The 26978-nt window shown below is 34.9% G+C and overlaps 1 protein-coding gene across 13 annotated transcripts in view; it reads right to left on the bottom strand.

Moving 5' to 3' along the window:
• PARPBP (PARP1 binding protein) overlaps positions 1-26978 on the bottom strand; it is a 77319-nt gene that overhangs the window by 10066 nt on the left and 40275 nt on the right. For 7 of the 13 annotated variants that reach the window (XM_024931196.4, XM_003832574.7, XM_055096049.2 and 4 more), the window contains 5 exons: positions 22894-23064; positions 21622-21776; positions 11823-12006; positions 8715-8893; positions 4850-4928 (listed from right to left, as the gene is read on the bottom strand). In XM_024931196.4, coding sequence (XP_024786964.2) covers positions 4850-4928; positions 8715-8893; positions 11823-12006; positions 21622-21776; positions 22894-23064 — 768 coding nt within the window. Of the gene's footprint in view, positions 1-4849; positions 4929-8714; positions 8894-11822; positions 12007-21621; positions 21777-22821; positions 23065-26978 lie in introns of those variants that run through there. The other 6 variants (XM_063593600.1, XM_063593602.1, XM_063593601.1 and 3 more) reach the window with 3 other exon arrangements.

Here is a 26978-nt window from a genome sequence, read left to right as displayed (position 1 = left end):
AGTAGATAGAACTAGAGCCTTTATTTCTCTCAGTGTGTAAATCCCAGGGTTCATTTTCCACATTTTGTCTATATTCCTCTTCCATTGCCACTTCTACTATTTCTCTAATGAACAAGAAAAAAGAAAAAAAAGGAATGCACACCTTAGTTCTCAGTTTTGGAAGTATTAGTGGTAATCCTCAGAATTTTGCTAATTCACTAGTTCTGTATCTGGGGACTAGGACTAACTAAAGTTGCCAAATCATTCTATGCCTCTTCACTCTGAAATCTTCAGTTTCTTTCCCTGACCATCATCTTTTAAGCTTATTGCATCTGATTACATTATTCTTTCTTAGTTGATGCTGATTATTTTTATTAGTTTTTATTACTTTGTACTCATTTCAAGTATCAGGCAGGGGAAGAAAATTCTATTAGTTAAACTCAATCCACTATTTTAATTTAGATGTACTCAAGAGTTTTCAAATATCATAAAGGTTAAATTTGAAGTTTCTAATACCATGGGGTTAAATAAAAGAATTTGTTAATACCATAGGCATTGGACTACTACCTGGGTGTTTATGAAAATAAAGAGTTCTAGCCAGTCCAGTTTTTTATACCAAGTCCTGACTTTCACTGTCCCAACAGCTCCATGTTAAAGGTCCAGTATTTTCCTGATTAGCACACTTAAGTTATTGACTGGCTAAATGATGATTACTCAGACATTCAATATAATATGCTATAAACATTAGACTCAGAATAAGGAAAAGACCTGTATATATGACTTTTCAATTGTGCCTGATGTGCAAACTACCACTAAACCAAGTTGGAAAGAATAAAGCCAATTAATTTACAGGGATTTAAGGAGGTATCTCCTTGAAAAATCATTTAATAAAAAGGTATAAGGGTACTTATAATAACTTACTTAAAGTGCTTAAATTAAAAAGGAAATTAAAAAATTTCTTGAAACAAATGAAAATCGAAACATAACATACCAAAACCTATGAGATACAGCAAAAACAGTACTAAGAGGAAATTTTATAGCAATGATCAACTACATCCAAAAACAAGAAAAACTTCAAATAAGCAACATAAATATGCATCTTATGGGACTAGAAAAGCAAGATAAACCAAAATCAAAATTAGTAGAAGAAAAGAAAAGGATTAATAAAGACTAGAGCAGAAATAAACATAATTGAAACCAAGAAAACAACACAAAATATCAAGGAAATGAAAAGTTAATTTTTTGATAAGATAAAATCAACAAACCATTAGCTAGACTAAGAAAAAAAGAGAGATGACCCAAATAAATAAAATCAGAAAATTTTTTAAAAAAGGAGACACTACAACTAATATTGCAGAAATTCAAAGGGTCATTAGAGACCACTATGACCAACAAATGCCAATAAATTGGAAAACCTAGAAAAAATAGATAAATTCCTAGATGCATATACACAATCTACCAAGATTGAACCATGAAGAAATAAAAAACCTGAACAGATCAATAATAAGTAATGAGACTGAAGCTGTAATAAAAAGTCTCCCAGCAGCTGGGCCGGGTGGCTCATGCCTCTAATCCCAGCACTTTGGGAGGCCGAGGCGGGTGGATCATTTGAGGTCAGGAGTTGGAGACTAGCCTGGCCAACATGGTGAAACCCCATCTCTTCTAAAAATACAAAAACTAGCTGGGCATGGTGGTGGGTGCCTGTAATCCCAGCTACTTGGGAGGATGAGACAGTAGGATCACTTAAAACACAGAAGGTTACAGTGAGCCGAGATCACGCCACTGTACTCCAGCCTGGTTGAGAAAGTGAGACTCCATCTCAAAAAAATAAAAAAAATTATCCCAGCAAAGAAAAGCCCAGGGCCCAATGGCTTCACTACTGAATTTTAGCAAACATTTAAAGAGAACTAATGCCAATCCTACTCAAACTATTCCAAAAATAGATGAGGAGACACTTTCAAACTCATTCTACAAGGACAGTATTACCAATACCAAAACCAAACAGAGAAAACTGTAGGCCAACATCTCTAATGAAAATTGATGCACACATCCTCTACAAAATACCAGCAAACCAAATTCAACAACATATTAAAAAGATCATTCATCATGACAAAGTAGGATTTATCCCAAGGATATAAGAATGGTTCGACATATGCAAATCAATCAATGTGATACATTATATCAACAGAATAACGGACAAAAATCATATGATCATTTCAACTGATGCTTAAAAAGCATTTGATAAAATTCAACACCCCTTCATGATAAAAACCTCTGAAAGACCATCATAAACAAGATTCCTGATACATTACAGTAGGAAATAAAAGTTGAGGACCTAAAATGAGTGTGTTCATGAACTATTTCCAAAGGGTTTCATAAACTTTTGTGATCGCAGGAGCATCTATTTCTATTTAAGAATGAGGAAACTAAAATCTGAGTTAATTTACTCCATATAATAATGACATGGATATTTCATAAGCAAGTACATCAAAATTCTAAGTTATCTAATTATTTTCTACCTTTGAAATGCTCATTTCAAGATATTTTCTGTGTAGATCATATATTATTTCTGTGACCAAAAACCACTATATGCCAAAAGAGCAAAAGTAACAGAGTAATAAGATAATCAGCTGCTAAACTACTTTTCCATAGGAACTTTGGTAGTAAATATTGGCAGCATTTTTTGTTATTCCAACAAATACTCTACATGGCTATGGTTCAGTTGTATACCTGGTTAAACTAATCATTTTCATACTTCACTTTTAAAAAAAGTATCGCAAAAACATAAGCAATGCTTTCCTTTCTTGATTGCCGTTTATTAATAGATTCAGAGCTGTATAGACTAAGTCAGCTCTACTGTTAAGTAATGGAAGCAATGTAATTATAACCTCATTAGTATTTAACCATGGTTTTGCAAACTGTTATAAAATATTTCATGGTAGTTACGAGATCTTGGATAAGGTGCCTTCTTAGAATTTTGGTTTCCACATCTGTAAATGAGACTGCATTAGATGATCTCTGTTCTATTTCCCAAAACTTTCTAAATTTGTCTATATGTTTCGTAGTAATTAGTTGAGCCTTAACATTTTCTTTAAAAACACTCTCATTTCTCAGATAGATTTTTTCATTTTGATTTACTTAATTTTAAGAAAATCCAATTGGATTGTTTATAACACCAAGGATAAAATGCTTGAGAGAATGGATACCCCATTCTCCATGATGTGATTATTATGCAATGCATGCTTATATCAAAACATCTCATGTATCCCATAAACATATACACCTACTATGTACCCACAAAAGTTACAAACAACAAAATTTAAAATAATAAAAGTAAATAAAATAAAAGAAAACTCTAAGCCCTTTCCTGGTAATATTTAACGTACTTCACTGTCAGTGATTTTTCCTTATGTGATGTCTTACATTCTTTTTTTTTTTTTTTTTTTTTTTTCAGATAGAGTCTCATTTTGTCACCCAGGCTGGAATGAAGTGGTGTGATCTCCACCTCCCAGACTCAAGCGATTCTCCTGCCTCAGCCTACTGAGTAGCTGAGATTACAGGTGCCCGGCTAATTTCTGTATTTTCAGTAGAGACAGGGTTTCACCATATTGGCCAGGCTGGTCTCGAACTTCTGACCTCAAGTGATCTGCCTGCCTTGGCTTCCCAAAGTGCTGGGATTACAGGAGTGAGCCACCATACCTGACCCACTTTCGTATTCTATTTGAAATGGAGACAGAGAAATTGAGCTCCCCAAAATACGACTTATTTTTAAATCAAAATATTAAAGTTTGTCAGTATCCATAGCAAGAAAAAAATTTTTTTGATATGTTACACTTCTGTTTCTATCCAAGTCCAATGGATAGATTTTAAAAATCTTATCCCTTGATTGCAAATACTTATATTAATATGACAAAGAATTGACAAATTTTATTCACAGAAAAATTTTATGAAACTCAATGATGTATTCCACAAGCATTAATTGCTAACAACTACTAATAATCAATAGAAAGAAAAGGTATTAATAAATAAACTAAATGGGTATAGGGTATGTAGATGAAACAGGTATTAACTAAAAGCTTTGGTAATTTAAACTAAATTTCCAAATGAAAAAATAAAGGGCATACAAATTAGTCTTCTCTTTTTTGTTGTATCAAGATGAATATTTGACAATTTAAGGATGATTATAAATTTTATATAAAAATCTTATCTAGTGAATTAATGAATTCCCAACCATACAACAGTGTCTGGATCATAGTAGATACCCAATAAAAGTATGATAAATGAGTTAAAGCCAAATTTCTTTTTGAAAAATAAGGCCAATAAAAATTGCTTGAAAACACATTATTGATTACTTATAGGCACAGATGTTTCATATGAAGACAGCAAAACTTAGTTCAAACTAAATGAACAAAGAACAGGAACAGTTCTAGTCAAGAGCAGTGTAAAATGCTCTCAGCTCAATCTATAATTAATTATATTCTGCCATTATATCTTCAGACAGGAGCAAATTTAAAATCACATATCTTGAGATTCAGTTTAAGATATAGAAATGTAAATGAGAAAGCCTTATCTTCTTTTATTTTCCACATCACTCATTCAACGGATATTTATTCAACACTTACAATAGCAACTGCTTATTCCTTTCCCTTTTTTAGGTCCAGTGGATTAAGCAAACCAGAAACAGATTAGTCAAGACTGTATAAAAGGAAAGTCTCTGTATGTCAACTGTCATAACTCATTTTCCATTTAATTCCTACTGTGTCATGTACAATGTTTACAATATTTACAATACCCAGCTCAGCTTTATGTATTTATTTCTTCTAAAAATAAAACAGTGTTTGCTATTTTCATGGCATGCATTAAATTGTACCTTAATTTTTTTCTCTTGCATTGACATACAGATGCGTTCTCTTAGGGGTTTTATCGAATTATTCACCTGTGTGGGAGACCTATGTCAAAAAAAAAAAAGGCAAAAATTAATTGCTATGGTTGGAATGTTTGTTTCCCTCCAAATTCACGTTGAAACTTAATTCCCAATACAATATAGTTTTTCCTCAACTTATGATGGGGTTACCTCCCAGATAAACTCATCATAAATTAAAAATACCATTAAGTCAAAAATGCATTTAATACACCCAATCCACCCAACATCATAGTTTAGCCTAGCCTATCTTAAACATGGAATTAGCTGGAATTAGTACATTCCAATATCTGTTGGGCAAAATCATCAGGCAACACAGCAGAGTATCAGTTGTTTACCGCCATGATCATGTGGCTATCTGAATACTGTGGTTCACTGCTGCTTCCCAGAATCATGAGAGAATATTGTTCTACATATTGCTAGCTCAGGAAAAGATCCAAATTCAAAATTCGAGGCACAGTTTCTACTGAATGTGTACAGCTTTCACACAATTGTAAAGTCGTGTGAAGGTAAATCACAAGTCAAACCATCATAAGTTGGGGACCATCTGTGGTATTAAGAGGTGGGGCCTCAGGGTGATTAAATCATGAGGACTCTGCCTTCATGAACAGGATTAGTGCCGTTATGAAAGGGTTTGTGGGAGCACTTTTTGCCCTTCAGTCTTCCCAGCCACGTGAAAACCCAGCAAGAAAATATAATCTATGGGGAAGAGGCCCTCATCAGACACCAAATCTGCTGGTGCCTTGATCTTAAGACTTCCAGACTCCAGAACTATGAGAAACAAATTTTTGTTATTTACAAATTATCTAGTCTGGGGTGTTTTGTTCTAACAGCCTGAAGAGATGAAGACACTTACAAACCAAAATGGCTTTTAAACTAGTATCTGCCCCGCCCCTACCCAAAAGCACAGTTATAGGATAAAGGACCACTAAATCTACTTGTTTATAATACGGTCATGTGCTGCATAACAACATTTTGGTCAACAACATACCACATATTTGACAGTGATGCCATAAGATTATAATGAAGCTGAAAAATTCCTATCACATAAATACTTACCTTTATGTTACTATTTCTTTATACTATTTAGTACAATAACATACTGTACAGGTTTGTAGCCTAGGTGTGTAATAGGCTATACCATCTAGGTTTGTGTAAGTACACTCTATAATGTTCACATGACAAAATTGCCTAACGATGCCTTTATCAGAATGTATCCCCATCATTAAACAATGCATAACTGTACTTTATAAAAGTGTCATTATTTCTATTCTGAGAATCCTAAATATTAATAGTTTGCTTAGTCAATTAATCCAGTAACTAAATGTTTCATGAGCTTCTACTATTTGTAAGGCACTATACAAGATATTGTGAAGAATAGAAAGTTGACTTATTTATTGACCCTATATTCAGGCATCCTGAAGTCTAAGTAAAGAATGTAAGAAATCCACATAACTGAAATTCAAAATAGTATGAGAATTCAAAAGAGAAAAACATAGAAATAGGAGGGTCAGAGAAGGTAAAAAGGAGAAGACCCACCCTATAGTTTTGGATTCAGACCAACTTGAATACCTTAATAAATTAATCCCTTTTGGCTTAATAGAGCCAGAATTAGAACCCCCTTGACTCAAATGACTACTAAGCAAGAATAAAAGATTGCCTGCCCTAAGAAAGAATAGTTGATAACCTTAAATTGATATACCTCATTGTCCTTAATTTTATCATTTCAGTGCAGACCACTGAAAATTTACTTTACCACAGACCAGTGTTTGTCTGCACAATGACAATTAGAAATGCGAATGCAGAATCCAAACTGTGAACAATAGCAATGTGTTCAGTGACATGATTAAGTATAGAAAAACCTTTTCTTTCTTGCTCTGTCACCCAGGAGAGAGTGCAGTGGTGCAATCATAGCTCACTGCGGCCTCAAGCAATCCTGGGCTCCCAAGTAGCTGGGACTACAGGCATGCACCACCTCAGGCTCCCAAGTAGCTGGTACTACAAGCGTGCACCACCACACTGGGTAATTCTTTTTTATTTTTGCAGAGATAGAGTCTTACTATGTTGCACAGATTGGACTCAAACTGCTGGTCTCTGGCAATGCTCCTGTCTTGGCCTCCTAAAGCTCCGGGATTATTAGCATAAGACACCATGCCTGGCCTAGAAAGATTCCTTTTTAAAATGGACTCTGGGATTAAATTTGTTAGAATAAAAATTTCATGAAAGGAAAATAACTTTCTCTAAGAAAATGAATTCAGTCTGAGAGAAAATTGAAATTATTTATATTTCTACCTAAAAGCAAACTTGTTAAACAGAAGTAAGATGAAAAGAGAAAAAATAAAAGTTCATTTATTTCTTTTTACTGTTTTCTGGGATCCCAGCAGCAGGTATAAGTAAATCACTGATAAAAATATTTATCGTTAATAAAATATCTGGGCATTCTGAGGTAGAATGTGGAAGAATTATTTCATGTCCAGATATAAAAGAATAGTCATGGAAGTTGGTAAAGAAGATGAGATTTTAAGGAATTAGATGACAACACTGAATGACAGACCACTGTAAAGTTTCTGTTTAAAGAGAAGAGAAAGGATACTGAGGCATAGGAGAGAGTATGTGAAGCAATCATGAAGCCAGATTTCAATAAAATAGCTCCAGTAGAAAATAGAAGAGATCAAGCAGTAGGATAATTTTGTGAAAATTCTCTACAGTGTACTAAATACAATTTAAAATGGTTGTTCTAAAAATTTTAATGTTTCTCAAAGTGAATGTCCAATTAATTAAAAATAACAACCTACTCAACGACTGACCTAATCATCAAAACTGGAGAGCATCTACTATAGATGAAACTGCATCACCCATATATATATATATGCCTTAACTCCCAAATGTGACTGTATTTGGAGACAGGGCTTTTAGGAGGTAATTAAGATTAAATGAGGTCACATGGGTGGGATCCAAATCTAACAGGACTGGTGGCCTTACAAGAAGACAAAGAGATCTCTCTCCACGTGCTTCTACCAAGGAAAGGACATGTGAGCACACAGCAAAAAGGCAGTTATCTGCAACCCAAGGGGAAAGCCCTCACCAGCCCTGACCATGCTGGCACCCTGATCTCCAGCTTCCAGCCCAAAGAGAAAATAGGTTTCTGTTGTTTAAGCTACCCAGTCTATAGTATTTTGTTATGCCAGCCTGAGTAGATGAAGACAGCATCAATGTCTTACACATAATACCAGCATGAATTTGGTAAATATTTTTCTTCATAATTTGAGGGAGAAGCAGGAGCTGTCAATTCCAGTGTAAGTTTGGTGTATGTGCTCTCTCTTATTCTAGGCAGAATAGTAGTCCTCGGAGCATAGGCCTCAGGCTTTAAGAAAGACACCCTTGCTAATTGCTAACATACCTCACTTGGGCAAATTACTTAATATCTCTCAAGTCTCTAATTCTTCACTTATGAAGTGGAGCCTCTAATTCTTCACTTAAGAACATGGTGGTTGGGAAGGCTGAAATAATTTAACTGAAACATTTAGCAAAATTCTTGACCCACAGCAAAGGACATAAATATTTTCAAAGCAAAACAACAAGAACTAAAAACAACACTGAAACCAAAGACATCTCTCAGGCTGTACTCTCATAAAATATTACTTCTTTTATATATAACCTCTTTGAATTCAAAGGTTCAATCTCCCTTTAATTAACTTTTATTTTCTTTCTTCACAATTTCTGTAGTTTCTAAGTTTCCTACCATAAGCATACATTTCTTTTATAATTCTCTAGAGTTAACATTTATAACACATGTAACTTCCACATAACTTACCTAAAAAGTGTAAGAATAGACGTTCCATGACGATGGATTGTGTTTTCCTCATCATATAAAAGCTCTGCTTTGTTTTTGGTAGGAGCATTAGCTGCTTCTTCGTCCAAAAGAACTAATAAGGCTTTCACAGTATCTCTGCCACAGTATGCAGTACCATGGTTTATGGCATGAGATTTTGGCTGAGACAAAAAATAATTTTAAGTAAATGTAATAATCACCCCAGCTGGGTGAATGGCCATACTTTTAAATTCCCTGTGGCACTGGCCTCTTTCATCTATTGTTAAAGTAATAAAACATCAGCTATAAGAAGTGGCTGTGAGGCATGTGACCATTTTTCCTTAAGCCATGCTATAATCAACTTTACCAATTCCAAAAGCACAAAAATAATATCATCAAAAGAAGACATTAGGTTCTGGTCAAAATAACATTAGGCTTTGAGTCAGAAAACTTTAGCCACTATCTAGCTATGTAACATCAGCCCCATGGCTCAACATCTCTATTTATTTTTTCTCTCTTATGCCAAAGAATGATGAGGTTCTGGCTATCTGAATACAGGCCCCATGGATGACTGTAACGATCAAATGCAAAAATGAAAAGCTAGTTGACATTCATTCAATAATCATTGATAAGCATATACTATGTCCCAAGCACTATATTTAAAGCTAAGGTTCCAAAGGTGACAACCATTGCCTTCAAAGAACCCATAGTTTCCTTGATAAGATAAATAAGTAACTGACAATTGCATTACAGAATGCTAAGTGCTATTTCTAATAAGTGTACGCACAGTGCAGTGGGAGTACAAAAGAAGTGACCAATGTACCCTGGCATCAAAGATGATTCCACAGAGGAGGAGGCACCCAGAGGAAGAAGAGAGCATGGTGCTTTCAGGGACCAGGTAACATGGCATGGCTGAAGAATAAGGTAAAAGGGAGGAAGTGGTATGAGATGAGCCTGGGAAACTTTGTATATCATGCCAAGAAGTTATAAGCCAGTCTGTTACAAAGGAAAAATCTCTTGCTTCAGTAAGCAAGGAAGTAAAATGATCCTGTTTAGATTTTAAAGAACCAATGATGGCAATGTGTAAAATATATTGTGAGATACGAATGTTATCAAATCTGGAGACAGGTCACAAATTAAAGACTATAATAGAACAGTTTAGAAATGGAGAGTTCTGAACTAAGATAGTAGTAATAGAGATAAAGCAGATTAAAAAGGGAAAGCTGAAAAAAACTTCATGACTAGATAGAATAAAATAAAATATATAATAATAAAATATTATGTATAGATACATGTAAGCACAAACTCTGAAGGCATTTCTGGCTGGATTTGATACCAACCGCTTAGTTGTATATCCTGTATAACTCTGGAGAAGGTGCTTGAACTCTCTTCTTAAACTCCGTGACAAAATAGAGGCAATGATAATGCCTAACCCAGAGGGTTGCTGGACATTATACCTAGATATCAAAGCTACATCTTCTGGGACATCTGTTATAAGCTGTGCCAGTTTCTTCAGCTTTCATCAATATCGTCTTGGCCTTCTTTCTCTGTTGGCAGACTCAGGTTACCAGGTGAACTATAATGTATATAGCTCTACTGGAATTATAACAAATTGCCTATCACAATCTGGTGCTTCACACATATTTTTCATTAGTACCACAGAATTCCATATTCCTTAATAGTAACTTCATGAGTATCATTTGATTATATTTTTCAAAGATCTCTGATTTGGTTGAAAACATGAAATTAAGAACCAGATTGTTGGTATCTTTATTTCTTCTGCCAAGAAATGGAAGCAACTGATGTTTTTAATTATTTGAAGTTGACAGATTCTGATTGATACTTATAGTAATAACCTGGTTGTCATTTGAGCCAAACTATTCACCAGGAAGTGTTAACACCCATGAAATACACAGGGCAACAACCCTGAATCTTCCCCACCTTCAAAGTAAATCTAAAAACAAGCACTGTTATAGAAAAATAGCTAAAAGTGGTCCCAGAGTGCTGTGAGTAAATGAATGAACGAATGAATGATAAATAATAAAAATTAAGCAAAAGTCTTTCTTCATACACTGGCTACCATAATCATACCTAATAAAAAGGGGCTATTAGAAAATTGAATAAATTGCAATAAACGAACTATACTACTCTAAAATTCTGTTCTAAAAACACAGTAGTCAATTTCTCTTATAATTCTGTGGGTTAGAATCTACTCTATTTAATTATCTCTGTAAAAAAAAAAATTAAGAATAAGTAAATGTTCTGGGAATATATAGTTTAAAAATTGCCAGGTACAGGTTTTAGTAGGCTGAGAATGGAGGTAGAAAATAAGAGACAGAGATTTATAAAAGAAAAGTAAACTGCTGAATGGAAGCAATTTCTAACAGGACTGTTGTTGTCCTAATACAATGCTTAGTATTAAAGTCAGAAACAGAAAAAACAGGCTTTTATTTTATATCTGAGTAAATGGGAAAGTAATTGTTTATGAGAATATTTAGGCCAGGCGTGGTGGCTCATGCCTGTAATCCCAGCACTTTGGGAGGCCGAGGCGGGCAGATCACGAGGTCAGGAGTTTGAGACTAGCCTGGCCAACATAGTGAAATCCCATCTCTACTAAAAATACAAAAAATTAGCCAGGCATGGTGGCAGGTGCCTGTAATTTCAGCTACTCGGGAGGCTGAGGCAGAAGAATTGCTTGAACCCAGGAGGCAGAGGTTGCAGTGAACCAAGATCGTGCCATTGCACTACAGTCTGGGCTACAAGAGTGAAACTCCGTCTCAAAAAAAAAAAAAGAATATTTATGGAAAAATAGCATAAAACACCTTAATATCCATCAAGAATTATAAGTTTTTAGTACTAAAAGGGATACCAGAGATTACCCTATGCCTTACTTTAACAAATTCAGAAATTTGGCCCAAATATGTGATAATTTACCCAAGTTGAACATATAATCCTACATAATCCTATTGAGAAACTTACATTTTCAATATCATTTTAGAACACAGGAAACACACTCTTCTGACTTAAGTAGCAATAATAAACCATTTCTACAATAAATAGAAGAGATAATGATTTGTATAAAAGGATAATGAAAAATAAAAAGCTAATTACCCGAGCAGGACTGATGTCAGTGGTGCTAAGAGCTACAACACCTTCTTGAGAATTGATAATACTTTTAATCCTCAAATCCAAATCCTGAGCAACTTCCTCTATTGCTTTGCAAAAAGGATCCCTGCTGTTTTGGCCTTTAATCAGTTGCATCTTTATCACCGACAGTATTTGACCCCCTGCAATGCTGAAAATAGAAATAAGATTGCCTCTATAGCAGTATTGCAAATTATAATATGCTTATAGACTTGAAAATATAATTTTCAGAGTTAACACTTTTCAAAGAATATAGCTTTGATCTTATATATCAAACAGTTAAAGCATTTAAGAAAAAAAATAAGGACCATTAGAAACAAAACTTAAAAATTTGTCTAAAAGCAAGTAATTTCAATAAGTTTCTTCTTCCTTGATTTGAAAGCTGATGGGAAATAATTTAGTTATATGTGAAATATAACAGGTTCAGAAGTGGTTGTACACATGCAATATATTTAAAATATATACCTTTAGATACAACTAAAATAACAAGAACAGTTATCTCTCATTGAATATCTAGACTCTTACATTCATTTAATCTTAAAACCAATTCAGTAAGTTGATATTATTATCCCTAAATCACAAATGAGAAAATTTGAGTCCCACAAAGGTTAAATGGTTTGTCCAAGAACACATGGTGTTCTGTGTGAGGGAAGAGACAGGGAGGAAGGAAACTGACGTGAAAAACATGATATTGCATTCTAATAAGCGAAAGGTTTTATTACATGGAAGAGGAAACTAAGCAAGTTAGTAATGACCTAAAGCAAACAAGAAACTGGACCAACTATGGCCAACAGACAAGTGTTTTTAAAAACCCGAAATTGATATTTCTTTATACCACACCTAAATCTAAGAGTTTGGGTTGCAGCTTCTGCTCTAAAGGACAAATGTGAGAAACATATAAGAGGAAGGATTTTGGTCCGTTTTAAGGAAGAAATGAGGTGTGTCCAATAGAAGAGGATTCTCTTTTAAAGCCAGGAGATCCCATCCCTAGAGGTATCACTGGAAAGGCAGCACAGTGCCAAATGAGAAACTGGTGTGGTCTGACTACAGACCATGAAGTCAGGCTGCCTGAGCACATATCACAGCTCTGCCACTTTCAACCTTGGGTATGCTATTAAATTTCTCTTTTGTAGTGGCATAAAGGAAATTATGAAATGAAGTTTTCACTCTCGCCTTATTGCCAGGTTGTATGTTTTACAGAAATGCCAGGTTCCCTAACAAGCTAGAAAGAGATGAATGTCCACATTTAAGTAGCTGGTCCAGATAGAAGAGGAAAGTTAGAAGAAAATCGCAGAGAGACTTAGTGTATGATGACAATGCATTTTCCTAATCATCAGACTCATATCCGGCATTTGTTTAAAACATCAACTCCAGATCCCATCCTATGGAATTACAATCTCCAGAGAAGAGCACTAAATGTTTGCATTGTGTTAAAAGTACCACAGGTGATTCTTATGATTAGGCAAGGGTGAGAAAAAAGTCATGAAAAAATCAGCTCCTTGAGAAAGCAATCATATTTTACTGATCTTCATACTGTCAGTTTACATTTGGCACACAGAAGAGATGATTGATGTACGTTTGTTGAATAAATGAATACTATCACATGCAACAATCTAAAGTTTTTAATAGTAAGACAAATGATATATATTTTACTATTCATATTATTATTATTTGCAATACAAAAGTACTTAGGTGGTGTCTACTTACACAATGGCATACTAGATACCCTGAAGAACATATCACCGAAGAGACAAAAATCTCCCAGTACCACCCAATCTCTCCCTCAAAAAGGAACCAACCAGAGCTGGCATGGTAAGCTGAAAGCTGTGCATAGTAAGCAAGCAGGATATCATCCTGAGGACAAACATCTCTAGTAACACTGTGATCAGGATACAAAGCTCAGGGATAGCAGCAAGGTGGAAGAGGACAAGCAGGGACTTTCACATTCAGTTTGAACCTTTCAAGGGAAAATAAGCCAGCATGCTTTTTACTAGATTTATTCTATGTATTTTATATTTTTGAAGTTTTTTTTAAAAAAAAATCCTTCTATTTAGTAATGATACAGAAATCCAATTGCACTTTGTTTATTGGCCTTGTGTCCAGCAACACTCTTAAACTGTACTGCCAATTGTAATAATTTGCCTTTACATTCTTGGAGTTTTCTATATAATTAATCATATTATCATCAAATAGAATTTTATTTTTTCAACTGTTATATCTCCTATTTCTTTTTGTCTTACTACACTGAATTGGACATCTCATGCTATGTTGAACTGATGACAGCAGGAACTCTTGTCTTATTCTTAAGCAGAACACTAAAACGTTTTACCATTAACTAGGTTTTTATAGAAACCCTTTTGTCAAAGTAAAGCCCTTATTCTTAGTTTATTTTTACACTGAGGGCTTAGCCCTGTAGAATGGGTATGTGTTTCCTATTTATCTCCCCATGCTGGCCAGTTCCTGGGCTAAAAGCTGGCTTCCCTTCTTCACTTGCCTCGCTGGCTTTCCTCCTTCACCTATTTTTGACCTATATTTTCATTACATTTGCCTACTTACCAATGCATTTAAGAAGCATTTTTGAAATACGCTATCCAACATTATTAATTATTTTCAATGGAAGAATCAATCTGGGGGCCTAGCCTGCCATACTTCTGTAATCAGAAGTCTGAGTAGACCCTAGGAATTCTTTCACATATATGTGGACTTTCTTTTTCAGCTGTGAACTGGATGAAATGTAGCCAAAATGAAAACATAATTAACATTATATGCTTTTCCTGGGAATTAATCTCTAATAGAAAAGAGTTTTGGAAAAGATTCAAATGGTTAATAAAATCTGGGACTGTCTTAGTGCCAATTATAAGAACAAAAAAAAATGCTTCAAATGATATTAGGAAAGTCACCTTTGACCTCCTTTTCTCATTCCTTCTACATGACAAAAATGTTAAATTTTAAAGATGATGTAATTCACTGGCTGAATTGTATTTAGGAAAAAATAAGACTTGTATGTCAGAGACTTGCCAAGGTCAATATTTTGAAGCCATGGCAAAATACCCCAAACAGTAGTGCTCTGATTACTCCATTACTATATACTCACTTCTAGAGCCACCATTAGGTTAGCTTCTAATATCTGCTCAGCAACACAGTGGTTTAATTCAAATTCTTGCTTCTAAAGCCTAGAAACTCCAGAAGTTTTAACTAAAATGACATCAGGATATTTATGCTGTTCACCGGCAATACAAAAATGAATAAAATCTTTCTCTTTAAGAGCTCACAAGTGATAATGATACAATGAACTACTGACAGTATAGACAAGTTTGAGTGGGGAAGTAGAGAGAAGGAGGAGGTATTCAGGAGTGCTTCCCAGAAGATATATTATGGCTATTCTGGATAAACATTAATAGGAGAATTTAGATGAGAAAGAGGCAAACTGAGCTCCTGACTCCTAACTGCATCACACCAGTGCCCTGGGGCAGAAAGAGAAACAAGAGGCTGCTGATGAAAAGCACAACTGAATCCCCAAGCTTGTACCAAAATAAAGTAACTGGAAGAGAACACTAAGCAATAATACAGACAAATGATTGGTAATACTTCAATGTAATTACTGAGTTCTTCACTTTCCTAAATAAAGTGACTGCTTTTCCATACCATACTCAAGAATTTGATAACTATTTGTTGAAGTAAATTTTACCTTTAAAAATTAAATGTAATTAAAGGTGCCACATAAAATATATGAAAAATATTTCTGAATTTTTTTTTTTTTTTTTTGAGGCAGAGTCTCGTTCTGTTGCCCAGGCTGGAGAGCAGTGGCGCGATCTCAGCTCACTGCAAGCTCTGCCTCCTGGGCTCACGCCATTCTCCTGCCTCAGCCTCCCGAGTAGCTGGGACTACAGGCGCCCACCACCACCACACCTGGCTAATTTTTTGTATTTTTAGTAGAGACTGGGTTTCACCGTGTTAGCCAGGATGGTCTCGACCTCCTGACCTCGTGATCCGCCCGCCTCGGCCTCCCAAAGTGTTGAGATTACAGGTGTGAGCCACCAAGACCGGCCACAAAATATTTTTAAACAAGAAAAACTTTAACATTAGGAGATTAGACTGAAAAATTTCAGTGAGATTTAACACTCCAAACATGTATATTTAGCCCAATATAAATAGTTATGTGCTGTATAATAACATTACAGTCAGCAACAGACCACATATATGATGGTAGTCCCATAATATTATAATGGAGCTGAAAAATTCCTATTGCCTAGTGATGTAACATCGTAGCATCATAGCTCAACACATCACTCACATGTTTGTGGTGATGCTTGTGTAAACAAACCTACTGTGCTGCCAGTAATATAATAGTATAGTGCACATAATTATGTTTAATACATAACACTTGGTCATTATAATAAATGACTCTTACTGGTTTATGTGTTTGCTATACCTTTTATCATTATTTTAGAGTGTACTCCTTCTACTTATTTAAAAAAAAAAAAAAAAAAAGCACTAACTGAAATAGCCTCAGGCAGGTCCTTCAGGAGGTATTCCTGAAGAAGGTGTTGTGACTGTAGGAGATGACACCTCCAGGGGTATTACTGCTCCTGAAGATTTTCCAGTGGGACAAGATGTGGAGGTGGAAGACAGTCATATTGATAATCCTGACCCTGTGTAGACCTAGGCTAATGTGTATGTTTGTGTCTTAATTTTAAACAAAAAAGTTTAAAAAGCAAAAAAAAAAAAAAAAAAAAAAATTAAACAGAGAAAAGCATATAGAATAAGGATACAGAGAAAAAAATTCTGTACAGCTGTACAATGTATTTGTGTTTTAAGCTAAGTGTTATTACAAGACTCAAAAAGTTTCAAAATTTTAAAAAATTCATAGTCAAATTTTAAAGTTCATAAAGTTAGAGCAAGCTAAGTGTAATTTATTCTTGAAGAAAGAAATATTTGCTCTATAAATTTAGTGTGGCCTAGGTTTATAATGTGTATAAAGTCTACAAGAGTTTACAATAATGTTCCAGGCCTTCATATTCACTCACCACTCATCCAGAGCAACTTCAAGTGCTGCAAACTCCAGTCATGGCAAGTACCCTATGCTTATCTATGTTTATCTATGTTTATGTTTTATACTGCATTCTGAACAGGACCTTTTCAATGTTTAGATATGCTTAGCCACACAAATACCATTGTGTTACAATTGCCTACAGTATTTGATACAGTAACAAGCCATACAGGTTTGTAGCCTAGCAGCAATAGGCTATGCCATATAGCCTATGTGTGTGGCAGGCTACACCATCCAGGTTTGTGTATGTACAGTCTATGATGTTTGTACAGTGATGAAATTGACTAACAATGCATTTCTGAGAGCATATTCTCGTCAAGTGGCGCATGACAGAATAATGTAAATGTGCATTAAAAAGTTGTGTGATAAATGTGAAATACAGAATTTTCAACTTCTAAACAACAGGGAACTATTAATTGATACAACTTGAAACATCTCATTTAAGACATCTTTCAGGTGAAAGTACGCTATGCATTTTATGGTGTCACCTACTGGCAAAGTGTAGAAATGCAGCCACCTATAGCTAAGATGGCCTCATGAAAAGTGGGCAGTGGGGCGATGAGTGTTCTTTATTTCTTCCCAGTCTGTCTATTCCACCCTTCCTTGGACTCAAACATTACTGTAATTTTTCTATTTAAAAATAAGTAGTATAAACTTTTCCTCAGATACAAGAGCTAAATACATTTTTATTTCTAAGTTTTAAGGTTGACAGAGACAAGGAGGATAAAGAGGTCAGAGTGAGAGATGGGCAGGAGTTAGAGCATAGACAGTTTTGTGTATCATATTGAGGTTCCTGAAGCTTTACCCTGTACCAAATATGGAATCACTGAAAAGTTTTAATTATGGGAGTAACATTTGTTGTTTCAGAAAAATCACTCTGGCAGCAATGAGGACGACAGTATAGGGCAACTTAAGACTGGAGGCAGAATAGACAACTCAGTGACACGTGAAAAGGTCCAGACAAGAAAGGATGAAAGTCTGAAATGGTAAACACTGGAAATAAAATAGTAGCTATAGGAAGAGATGAGGAGAAAGAACATAAAAAATGTGAAGTAAGAAAAAGTGACGGATCTTAGTGAGTGAATGTATTTAGGATATGCCCCAGATTCTTGTTTGGGAGCTGGAGAGAGACAGGCTTCATCGCTTCAGGAGGAGAAGCAGTTTTGCAGAGAAAGACAAAAATTTAGTTTAGGACATATGAGTTGCCTGTGAGGCACCATCTTAAAGATAGTTGAAGATATGTTTCTGAAACTCAGGAAAGAGGTTCGAATTTCACTGAAATATAGATTTAGAAGAATTTGCATATATGTAGTAGAAGAGGTAAGTGGAAAATAAGAGAATGACGTATCTGAAGTTATAGGAAAAAAGAGTTCCAATAGGAAATGACTAAATTTGAAGACTCAAAAGAGACCAAAGACTATGATAATTAGAAGATCACAAGTGACCACTGGCAGAATAGCTTCAGTAGAGGGAAAAAGTGAAGGAGTATAAATCAGTCAAGTACAGACAATCAAATAAATATTGACTGTCTATTCTGGCAAAAATTGTGCTAGGGCTAGGGAATATTGGTGAAGAAAACCAATAAACTCTCATTGAGTTTACTGTCTATTGAGAAATATACATTAAATACTTACAAAGAGGGAAGCAGAAAAAAGGAAAGTATTTTCTTTAAGAATATGAGCTGTAAAAGGAAGAAGGAACTGGAAGAAACAAAGAAGACAGTTTGTTGTTTATTTCTTATAAGCTTATAGAATGTGGCTAAAGTACTAGTAAAGGGAGAGGTTGAAATTATAAGATAAAATGAATAACCAGTGAAGCAATGTCCAAATGGGTTATCCACTTTCCCACCCACCATGTCTAGTTAACTCCTTCAAGTTCATCCTTCAAAATTAGGCTTAACTGTTAACACCCATCCAGATAAGCATTCTTGACACCCTTATCCCTGGCTCCCACAAACCAGGTCAATTGCCCTTTCCTCTGTACACCTTCTATTAATATCTATTATGATATGCATAGGGTATATGTTTTTAGTTTTTAATAATTTTATTTTATTTATAAAACAAACCTATACCTACTGCAGAACAAAAATAAACAAACAAATCAACACAAAAAAGATAACAAAAATTGCTCAAGTGGACTATTCAGACACCCAATTGAAGACATTCACTATTTAGATACTCACTTCCTCAAGACCTTCTCTAGAAGATACTTCCTTATTATAACCACATGGAATATCCAAAATAAATGGCTGCTAAGTTGAAGAAGTCTATTCCCTCACCCTAGATGCCTCTAAAACAAATGTACTTCTACCCTGTTGACCACAACCAGAAATTCCTCCAAAAGGAATGTAATTATAACAAACCATATTGGATTGAACATACACATTTCTCTCTGCTCTTTTCCAAAACTTCACTAAAATGACAAAAAAGCAAAAAACAAAAAAGTTTCCATCTATGAAGAAAAAGAGAATGAGAGAGGAAACAACAGCTGATGAGAGTGGAGGCATTTCATCAAAGTACAAAAAAATGAAAACAGATGGTTGAGTCATAACTAACTACCCAGAATACAAAAGCTAAAACCTAAGTAACTGCTAAGAGGAACATTGGTAAGAAGCAAACTCAGAAATTAATCAGAAATTGAAGGCAATACTGATGGCTATGTAAAGGCAGGGTTGAAAACAGAAAAGCTAGTTGACAGTCTCCATAAGGAACACTTATACCCCCATTCTCCCTCTATTCTGAGCAGTCAGGCTAGTGCTTCTCTCCCACCTCAGCATAGGAAGCAGAACTGTTCTAAAGAAACTATGAGAGGCTCCAGACCCAGGGGCAGCAGGACTAAAAACAAAGGAATTGAGTAAGTCTACATACAGAACTGTGAGACTCAGCATCAACCTGGACCTATCTCAAATCCCAGAATATTGCTAGCCAGATTTACAGCTTTCAGAGATTAAAAGATTCCTCTGTGGAAATTTTTGGAAAAGTCCCAAAGAAAAGATCTAAAGTTACTGACATTTGGAGAGTAAGTCTCCAACAAAAGAGCCAACTGGGCATCATGCTATAAATAAGCCCACTATACAGAGCTACTAATCAGCTCTATAGGGCCTCACTCTTAAATATGAAAGGACAGTTCAGAATCACCATACATTGTGGGAACACCTCTACTATGAAAGAGGGCAAAAAAAAAGAAAGTAAAAAACAGAAAACCATCCAGTCTAGGTAAAACAAAGACCATTCAGGAAGCAGATAACAATATTTTTACATTAAATATAATAAATAATCTTAGAGAAATAAATGAAACATGACATAAAATCATATGCAACCAAATATAAGACTAACATAAAATATTTGCTTACCATTTACTTTTTCTGAGAAAGCTACTTGAGCAAAATAAGGGGTTTACCAATTAAAATAAAGTCATAAGAGCCAGGAAACAGGCAGAGACTGTTTCACGAGGTGAGGATGAAGGTTCATGGTTGCCACTCTGACACAGGCCTAACGAGCAAAAGCAAAGATTGAATAAAGATGACAGGGGACTTTCCAGAAGGAATATCTTCAAGGGCAAAAAACTGACAGATGACTGTAGTACCACCTGACTTTAACAAAATATATCTATATTGCCTTACAAAAAATTTTTTAAAAATTAAATATCTGATATTTCAATAGAAATGGCTCCCCAATATATTATCTGGAAGTTTAGAAGATGTCACTTATTTTGTCTCTAAGTTATTTTCAAAACCCTCTTCCAAATTTACTTCTTTGTAATGGATATCCATATGAGAAGACAGACTGCAATTCAGAATAAAATCCTGAAAAAAAATCCTTCTTAGAATCTTAGAATGGAATGAAGTTTCATGGAACAAGATATAGTCATTAAGAGAATGGATGCACAGTACTGACTGTGTTCAGATCCCTACTCTGCTACTTAATATAACCTAGGGCAAGTTACTTGATCCCTGTGTTTTAGTCTCTTCACCTCTAAATTAGGGATAGTAATAGTATCTATCAAGTCAGGTTGTTGTAATGATCAAATGATAATCTGAGTAAAGAACTTAGCACAATGTCTGACATATAACAAGTGTTCAATAAATATCAGCTATTTTTATTATGTTTATTTATGTTATAGGATACCAAATTGACAATGATCCACCATGATTGCTAGCATTACAATCCACTTCTGCCCCCAAAACTTACTTACCATTCAATATACCAATATTATAAATGGAGGTCTATCAGATTTTTAAAAATCTCTTACCTCCAATATCATATAAAAACAAATCCCAGATGAACCAAAGATTTGCACATAAGAAAATGAAAAACAACAGAAAATAGAATAGGGATTTCATATCTTTGTCAATTTTCTTACTCATTCTTGATATCAGTTTCCTTTATTGCTAAATAAAAAATATACAGAAATTATCTGTCTGCTCATTGCCAGTCCTCAAAAATCTATTTCATCCAGATAAAAATAAATGGTAACTCTCTTCTCTAATCAAATTTAGTATGGATGTGACTTTTGACTTTGGCCAAAACTCAGAATCACAGGCAGAAATTTAGGAGGTAAGGTCATGTAATTATAATTTATTCATCTAGATTTTGTTTCTTCGCCTCACCGTTTGGTCTGATGCTTGGTCATTTCAATATCCCTTATTTCTACCCAATTCTGTAAAGTTTTAAAGATAGATTAAAAACATATTTGTAATATATGAAAAGTCATTACCTTGGGTTTGGTATTTCTCCAAGAATCTCATCTAATTTGTCAATGAAATTAATAAAATTAGACAATCCCTTTACATGTGTCCTTAAAGGATCTGATGGTGGTGGTGCATATCCTTTCCCTCCAAGCTCTATTGTTCTAATAAATGACGTGGCCACCTATGAATTAAAACAAACGGATAAGTTATGTCCAGTGATTTAAACTGTAATTTACTTCATAAAGCTAAGTAAATCTATATAATTCTGGGTATACAGTTAAAAGTGAAGCACATTTTATGGCTCGTGACACACTTTGAGTCAGAAGTAACTAACCAAAGAAACAAATGCCATGCAGAATTCATGCTAGCAAGTGTGGTGGCAATGACACCCAGCTGCAGATTGAGGCTGAGGAGCTGAGTTAGGGGACAAATTAAGAGCTAAAGTATATTAATTAGAATGTATTATTGACTCTAAAGTACTCATTTATGAATATATTATAATATAGTTGACTACTAGCTATTGAAATTGTTATATGGAACAAGGGAATTTTTAGCGTCAGGTGATCTGTTGTGTTAAACAGGTGAATTGGTTGGGCAATTTAACACTTCCAAACCTCAGCCTCTCTATTTGTAAAATAAAAATACAGACTAGATAATCACTAAGTTACATACAGCTTTCCCATCCTGGGATCATGTATAGTTCAAAAGGTTTGTCCTTACAATGATAAAAATACATATGTGATAGCTGTACGTAAGTGTTCCAATCAAACATGAAATGTTCCAAGGTACATTCTAAGAAAGACAAATCCTGTGAAATGTCGATAATTTAGGAGAAAGTTCCATGGTCAAATAAATTAGGAAACAACAGATTAAATAACAAGCTTAATTTGCTACAAGCAGATTTCTTTATGGCAGGACTTCTCAGAGCTCTTATATACAATCATGGATTATGTATAACCAATAAGGGTATATACTACTTCTAAACATTTTGCCCTTGGAAACATTTATTCAAAGAACATTTAACAGAAACGTTTTGACACTGGAAACATTTATTCACAGAGAATTTATCAGGGCTAGCACTATACAGAACATATGTAAGGAAACACTGCTTCAGAGAAATTCTCCTTTACCAAACTTGAAGGATATGGTAAAAAATTAAAATACCATGGATTTTCAAATACAGAGGTAGAACATAAATTAACCACTTAAAAGTTGTTTCATCCTAGTTACAAGCATATTAGGATACATGGATCCACTGTGCAAGGAGTCTTAATTTTGAACATGTCACACATCCATACCAAAAAGATAGACATTTGTTTCTCTCGAGCAGCATGTTTCAAATCAGTGAAGGCTTCTCTTCCTAGTCCTCTATCAGGAATATTGAGAATATAAGCCACAGCCAGGTCATTCTTTGAATTCACTAGCAGATTTAAATATGAAAAGATAATTTTCCTTGCTAGCAGCTGCACCTGTGCAATAAAATATTCAGTTAATTTCTTTATTGCAGTTCTTCTAAATCCATAATCTTTTTCATATGCAGTAAAAATGTATATAATCATTCAATCACAATACCTCACTTAACTCTTTAGAAAAAGAAAACTGCCATATAAAAACAGGTTGGACAATCAATAAACTCCATCTCTCCCCAAATTCTTGACTGACTACCAAATTTGGCAGGCAGAGGGGAGACCTACAAAAATCCAGCTAAAAAAAGCAGCAAAGGAAGACCCAAGAACAGATATCAGCAGTTGTATACCAACATAGAATGGAGACAGAGTATTAAGTTGGAATTCAGGCAAGTCAGTTGCCCACTAGCACGAAAACACAATATTTCTCAGAAGAACATAGAGGAATCCAGAGTTGTTATAAAATATTACCTATAATATCCAGTTTTCATCCAAAAATCAATAAACAAAGAAAAAAGAAGGTGTGATCCCCCTACTCAAGGTAAAAAGTAGTCAACAGAAATTGTCACCAAGTAGACTTAGATGCCGAGTTTAGGAGAAAAACATCAAGGCAGTTATTATGAATTATGTTCAAGATATTAACAGGAAATATGTTCAATGAATTAAAAGAATATCTGTTACCAACAAATTAACAGAGGGAATGTCAACAGAAAAGTGGACAAAATAAATTCTGGAAATGAAAAGTACAATAAGTAAAACAAAATTTGCTTGATGGGTTCAACAGCAACTTGGAGAGAGTAGAAGAAAGTATTGTTGAACTTATAGACAAACCAATAGATATTATCAAATCTGAAAAACAAAGGAGAACAACAACAAAAAAGATGAAAGAATCAAAGGGATTAATGAGACAATTTAAGAGGTCAAACATACACGTAATTGGAATCCCTGAAGAGAAGTGAAAAGAGTAGAAAAAATACATGAATACATTTTGTCCCAAAGCATCCCAAATTTAGTAGAAAACATTAATTTATAGATCCAATAAGCTATTTAAGTAGGAAAACCAAACAAAATGAATACAAACTCTGACAGCCAAAGGTAAGAGAAAATCTTGAGTGCAGCCAGAACAAAATGACACATTACCTACAGAGGAACAATAATAAGGTTAACAAATCATCCAGAAGTATGTAGGCCAGCTGATACTGGAACAGTATATTAAAAATGCTGAGAAACAATCTAAATTACTATACGATTACAATAATTAAGATAGAGTAGTATTTACGAAAGAACACTCAGCTCAATGGAACAGAATAGCGTGCAGAAATAGACCAACACAAATATAGCAATCTGATTTTTCACAAATGTGCAAAAGGAACAATGAAGAAAAGACAGTCTTTTCAATAATTGGTGTTGGAGCAATTGGTCATCCATATGCAAAACACATGAACTTCAACTTAAACTTCACACCTTTTATAAAAGTAAACTCAAAGTGGATCATAAGTCTATAAATGTGCAATATAAACTATTAAACTTTTAAAAGAAAACATAATAGAAAATCTGCATGACCTGGAATAAGGCAAAGAGTTCTTACATAAGACACCAGAAGCACAATGAGAAAAGGAAAAATAAAAAGATAAATTTCATTTCATCAAAATCAAATTCCTTTTTTTTTTTTCTTTTTTTGAGAAACAGGGTCTTGCTGTTAGGCTGGAGTGCAGTGGCACAATCAGGGCACACTGTAACCTCAACCTCCCAGGCTTAAGTGATCCTTCTGCCTCAGCCTCCCCGGTAGCTAGGATTACAGGCATGTGCCACCACAAGCAGCAAAACGTTTTTATTTTTTGTAGAGAAAAGGTCCCACTATGTTGCCCAGGTTGGTGTTGAACTCCTGGGCTCCAGTGATCCTTCTGCCTTGACCTCCAAAAGTGCTGGGAATACAGGTGTGAGCCACCATGAGCAGCGCAAAATTAAATTCCTTGCATGGAATTTTCTTCCTATTTTTGCCTTCTCAACTACTTCGATCCCACCTTCTGCTCTAGAATCCTGTTTCTAATTCTTATTGTTCCCAAACTGTCCACTTGAAATCATATTCTTGCCTATTCCCTCAGATAACAGACTCACGAATTCTAAACTCGACTCCCACTCAAAACACATGAAATTCAAAAATCCTTCAGTAATTTCAGTCACAACTAATATCCCCGGAATTTATCATCTGTAAATGCTAAGAAAATATTTCCCTTATTAAAACTAAAATTTCATCATATTCAATCTAATCACGTTAAATTTTTGAAGCATAAAAGAAACTAAAAAAGGCAGCAATAAAAAATTACAAATCCTTAGCAAGCCTCTTAGATAGTTGTTAAGCATATACACCTTAAAATAAATTCAAAAGATAATATATTTTGACTGTTTAAGTTTCCATGTAAAAAACAATTATTAAAAACTAGGAGGCAGGCAGGGTCAATTTAAAAGAAAAACTTCACTGGACAGGAAAGCATTGCCTTAAATATGGACTCGAGATAGAATTAAAGCAAAATTAATTACAAGAAAACAAAGTTTAAAGATTAACCATGAGAAAGATTTTTTCTTGCATATTAAGTAAATGTTACCTTTTCAGAGATGCTCCCTGATTCCCCAGTCTAAAGTAGACATTCATGTATTCTCTTTCCTGCCATCCTGTGATAACTCTGCATATCACCCTATTATAATTCTCTGCATACTTTTCTTTTTAATATTTTTTTAAGGATACAATATTTCACTATGTTGCCCAGCCTAATCTTGAACTCCTGGGCTCAAGTGATCCTCCTGCCTTGACCTCCCAAAGTGCTGGGATTACAGGCATGAGCCACCATGCCTAGCCACTTTCTGATAACGTTTCTTAATCCTCCTATTACTTTGTGAGTTCCATGAGAGCAAATCATCTGTCCTTAGATCCTAACAGAATGACTCACATTATAGTAGGTAATCAATCTGTTTTTGTCAATAGGTTCTCAATGAGTTTTCATTCAATGATGAATGAAATACATAAATTTGACTCTTTAAAAATTTCAAAATTAAAAATCTATTAAGAAAAACTTACCTGAGGCTGGGTGTGGTGGCTCACACCTGTAATCCCACCACTAGGAGGCCAAGGCAGGTGGGTCACTTGAGACCAAGAGTTCAAGACCAGCCTGGCCAACACAGTGAAACCCTGTCTCTACTAAAAATACAAAAAAATTAGCTGGACGTGGTGGCACACACCTGTAATCCCAGCTACTCGGGAGGCTGTGGCACAAGAATCACTTGAACCTGGGAGGTGTAGATTGCAGTGAGCCAAGATAGTGCTACTGCACTCCAGCCTGAGCGACAGAATGAGACTCTCCAAAGAAAAAAAACTTACCTGGGATAAAATAAATGCCATATTTTTTATTATGGTGCCTTACAAAGAAAGGTATTCTAAGTCACAACCAAATAAAAATAAGCTTTAAGGCTTCTCCTAAAATTTTATAAAATAATGTATAATATAGTTTTCTGATTATATTTCTTTTTTTTTTTTTTTGAGATGATGTTTCCCTCTTGTTGCCCAGGCTGGAGTGCAATGACACGATCTCGGCTCACCACAACCTCAGCCTCCCAAGTTCAAGCGATTCTCCTGCCTCAGCCTCCCAAGTAGCTGAGATTACAGGTGTGTGCCGCCACGCCTGGCTAATTTTGTATTTTTAGTAGAGACGGGATTTCTCCATGTTGGTCAGGCTGGTGTCAAACTCCTAACCTCAGGTGATCTGCCTGCCTCAGCCTCCCAAAGTGCTGGGATTACAGGCGTTAACCACCATGCCCAGCCTCTGCTCATATTTCAAACGTCCTTTTATCTTTACTTTCACAGTAAATCACAATACTTCTATTACACAAGTCTATAATATGAGTTTCCATTTTAACTTCACAGTGCAATAGTCTGTCTAAAACACAATTCTTTGTATTCCTTTGACATCTGAGAAGAATAA

Source organism: Pan paniscus, chromosome 10, assembly GCF_029289425.2.
Source record: "Pan paniscus chromosome 10, NHGRI_mPanPan1-v2.0_pri, whole genome shotgun sequence".
NCBI lineage: Eukaryota > Metazoa > Chordata > Mammalia > Primates > Hominidae > Pan > Pan paniscus.
This window is presented reverse-complemented; position numbering and strand designations above follow the sequence as displayed.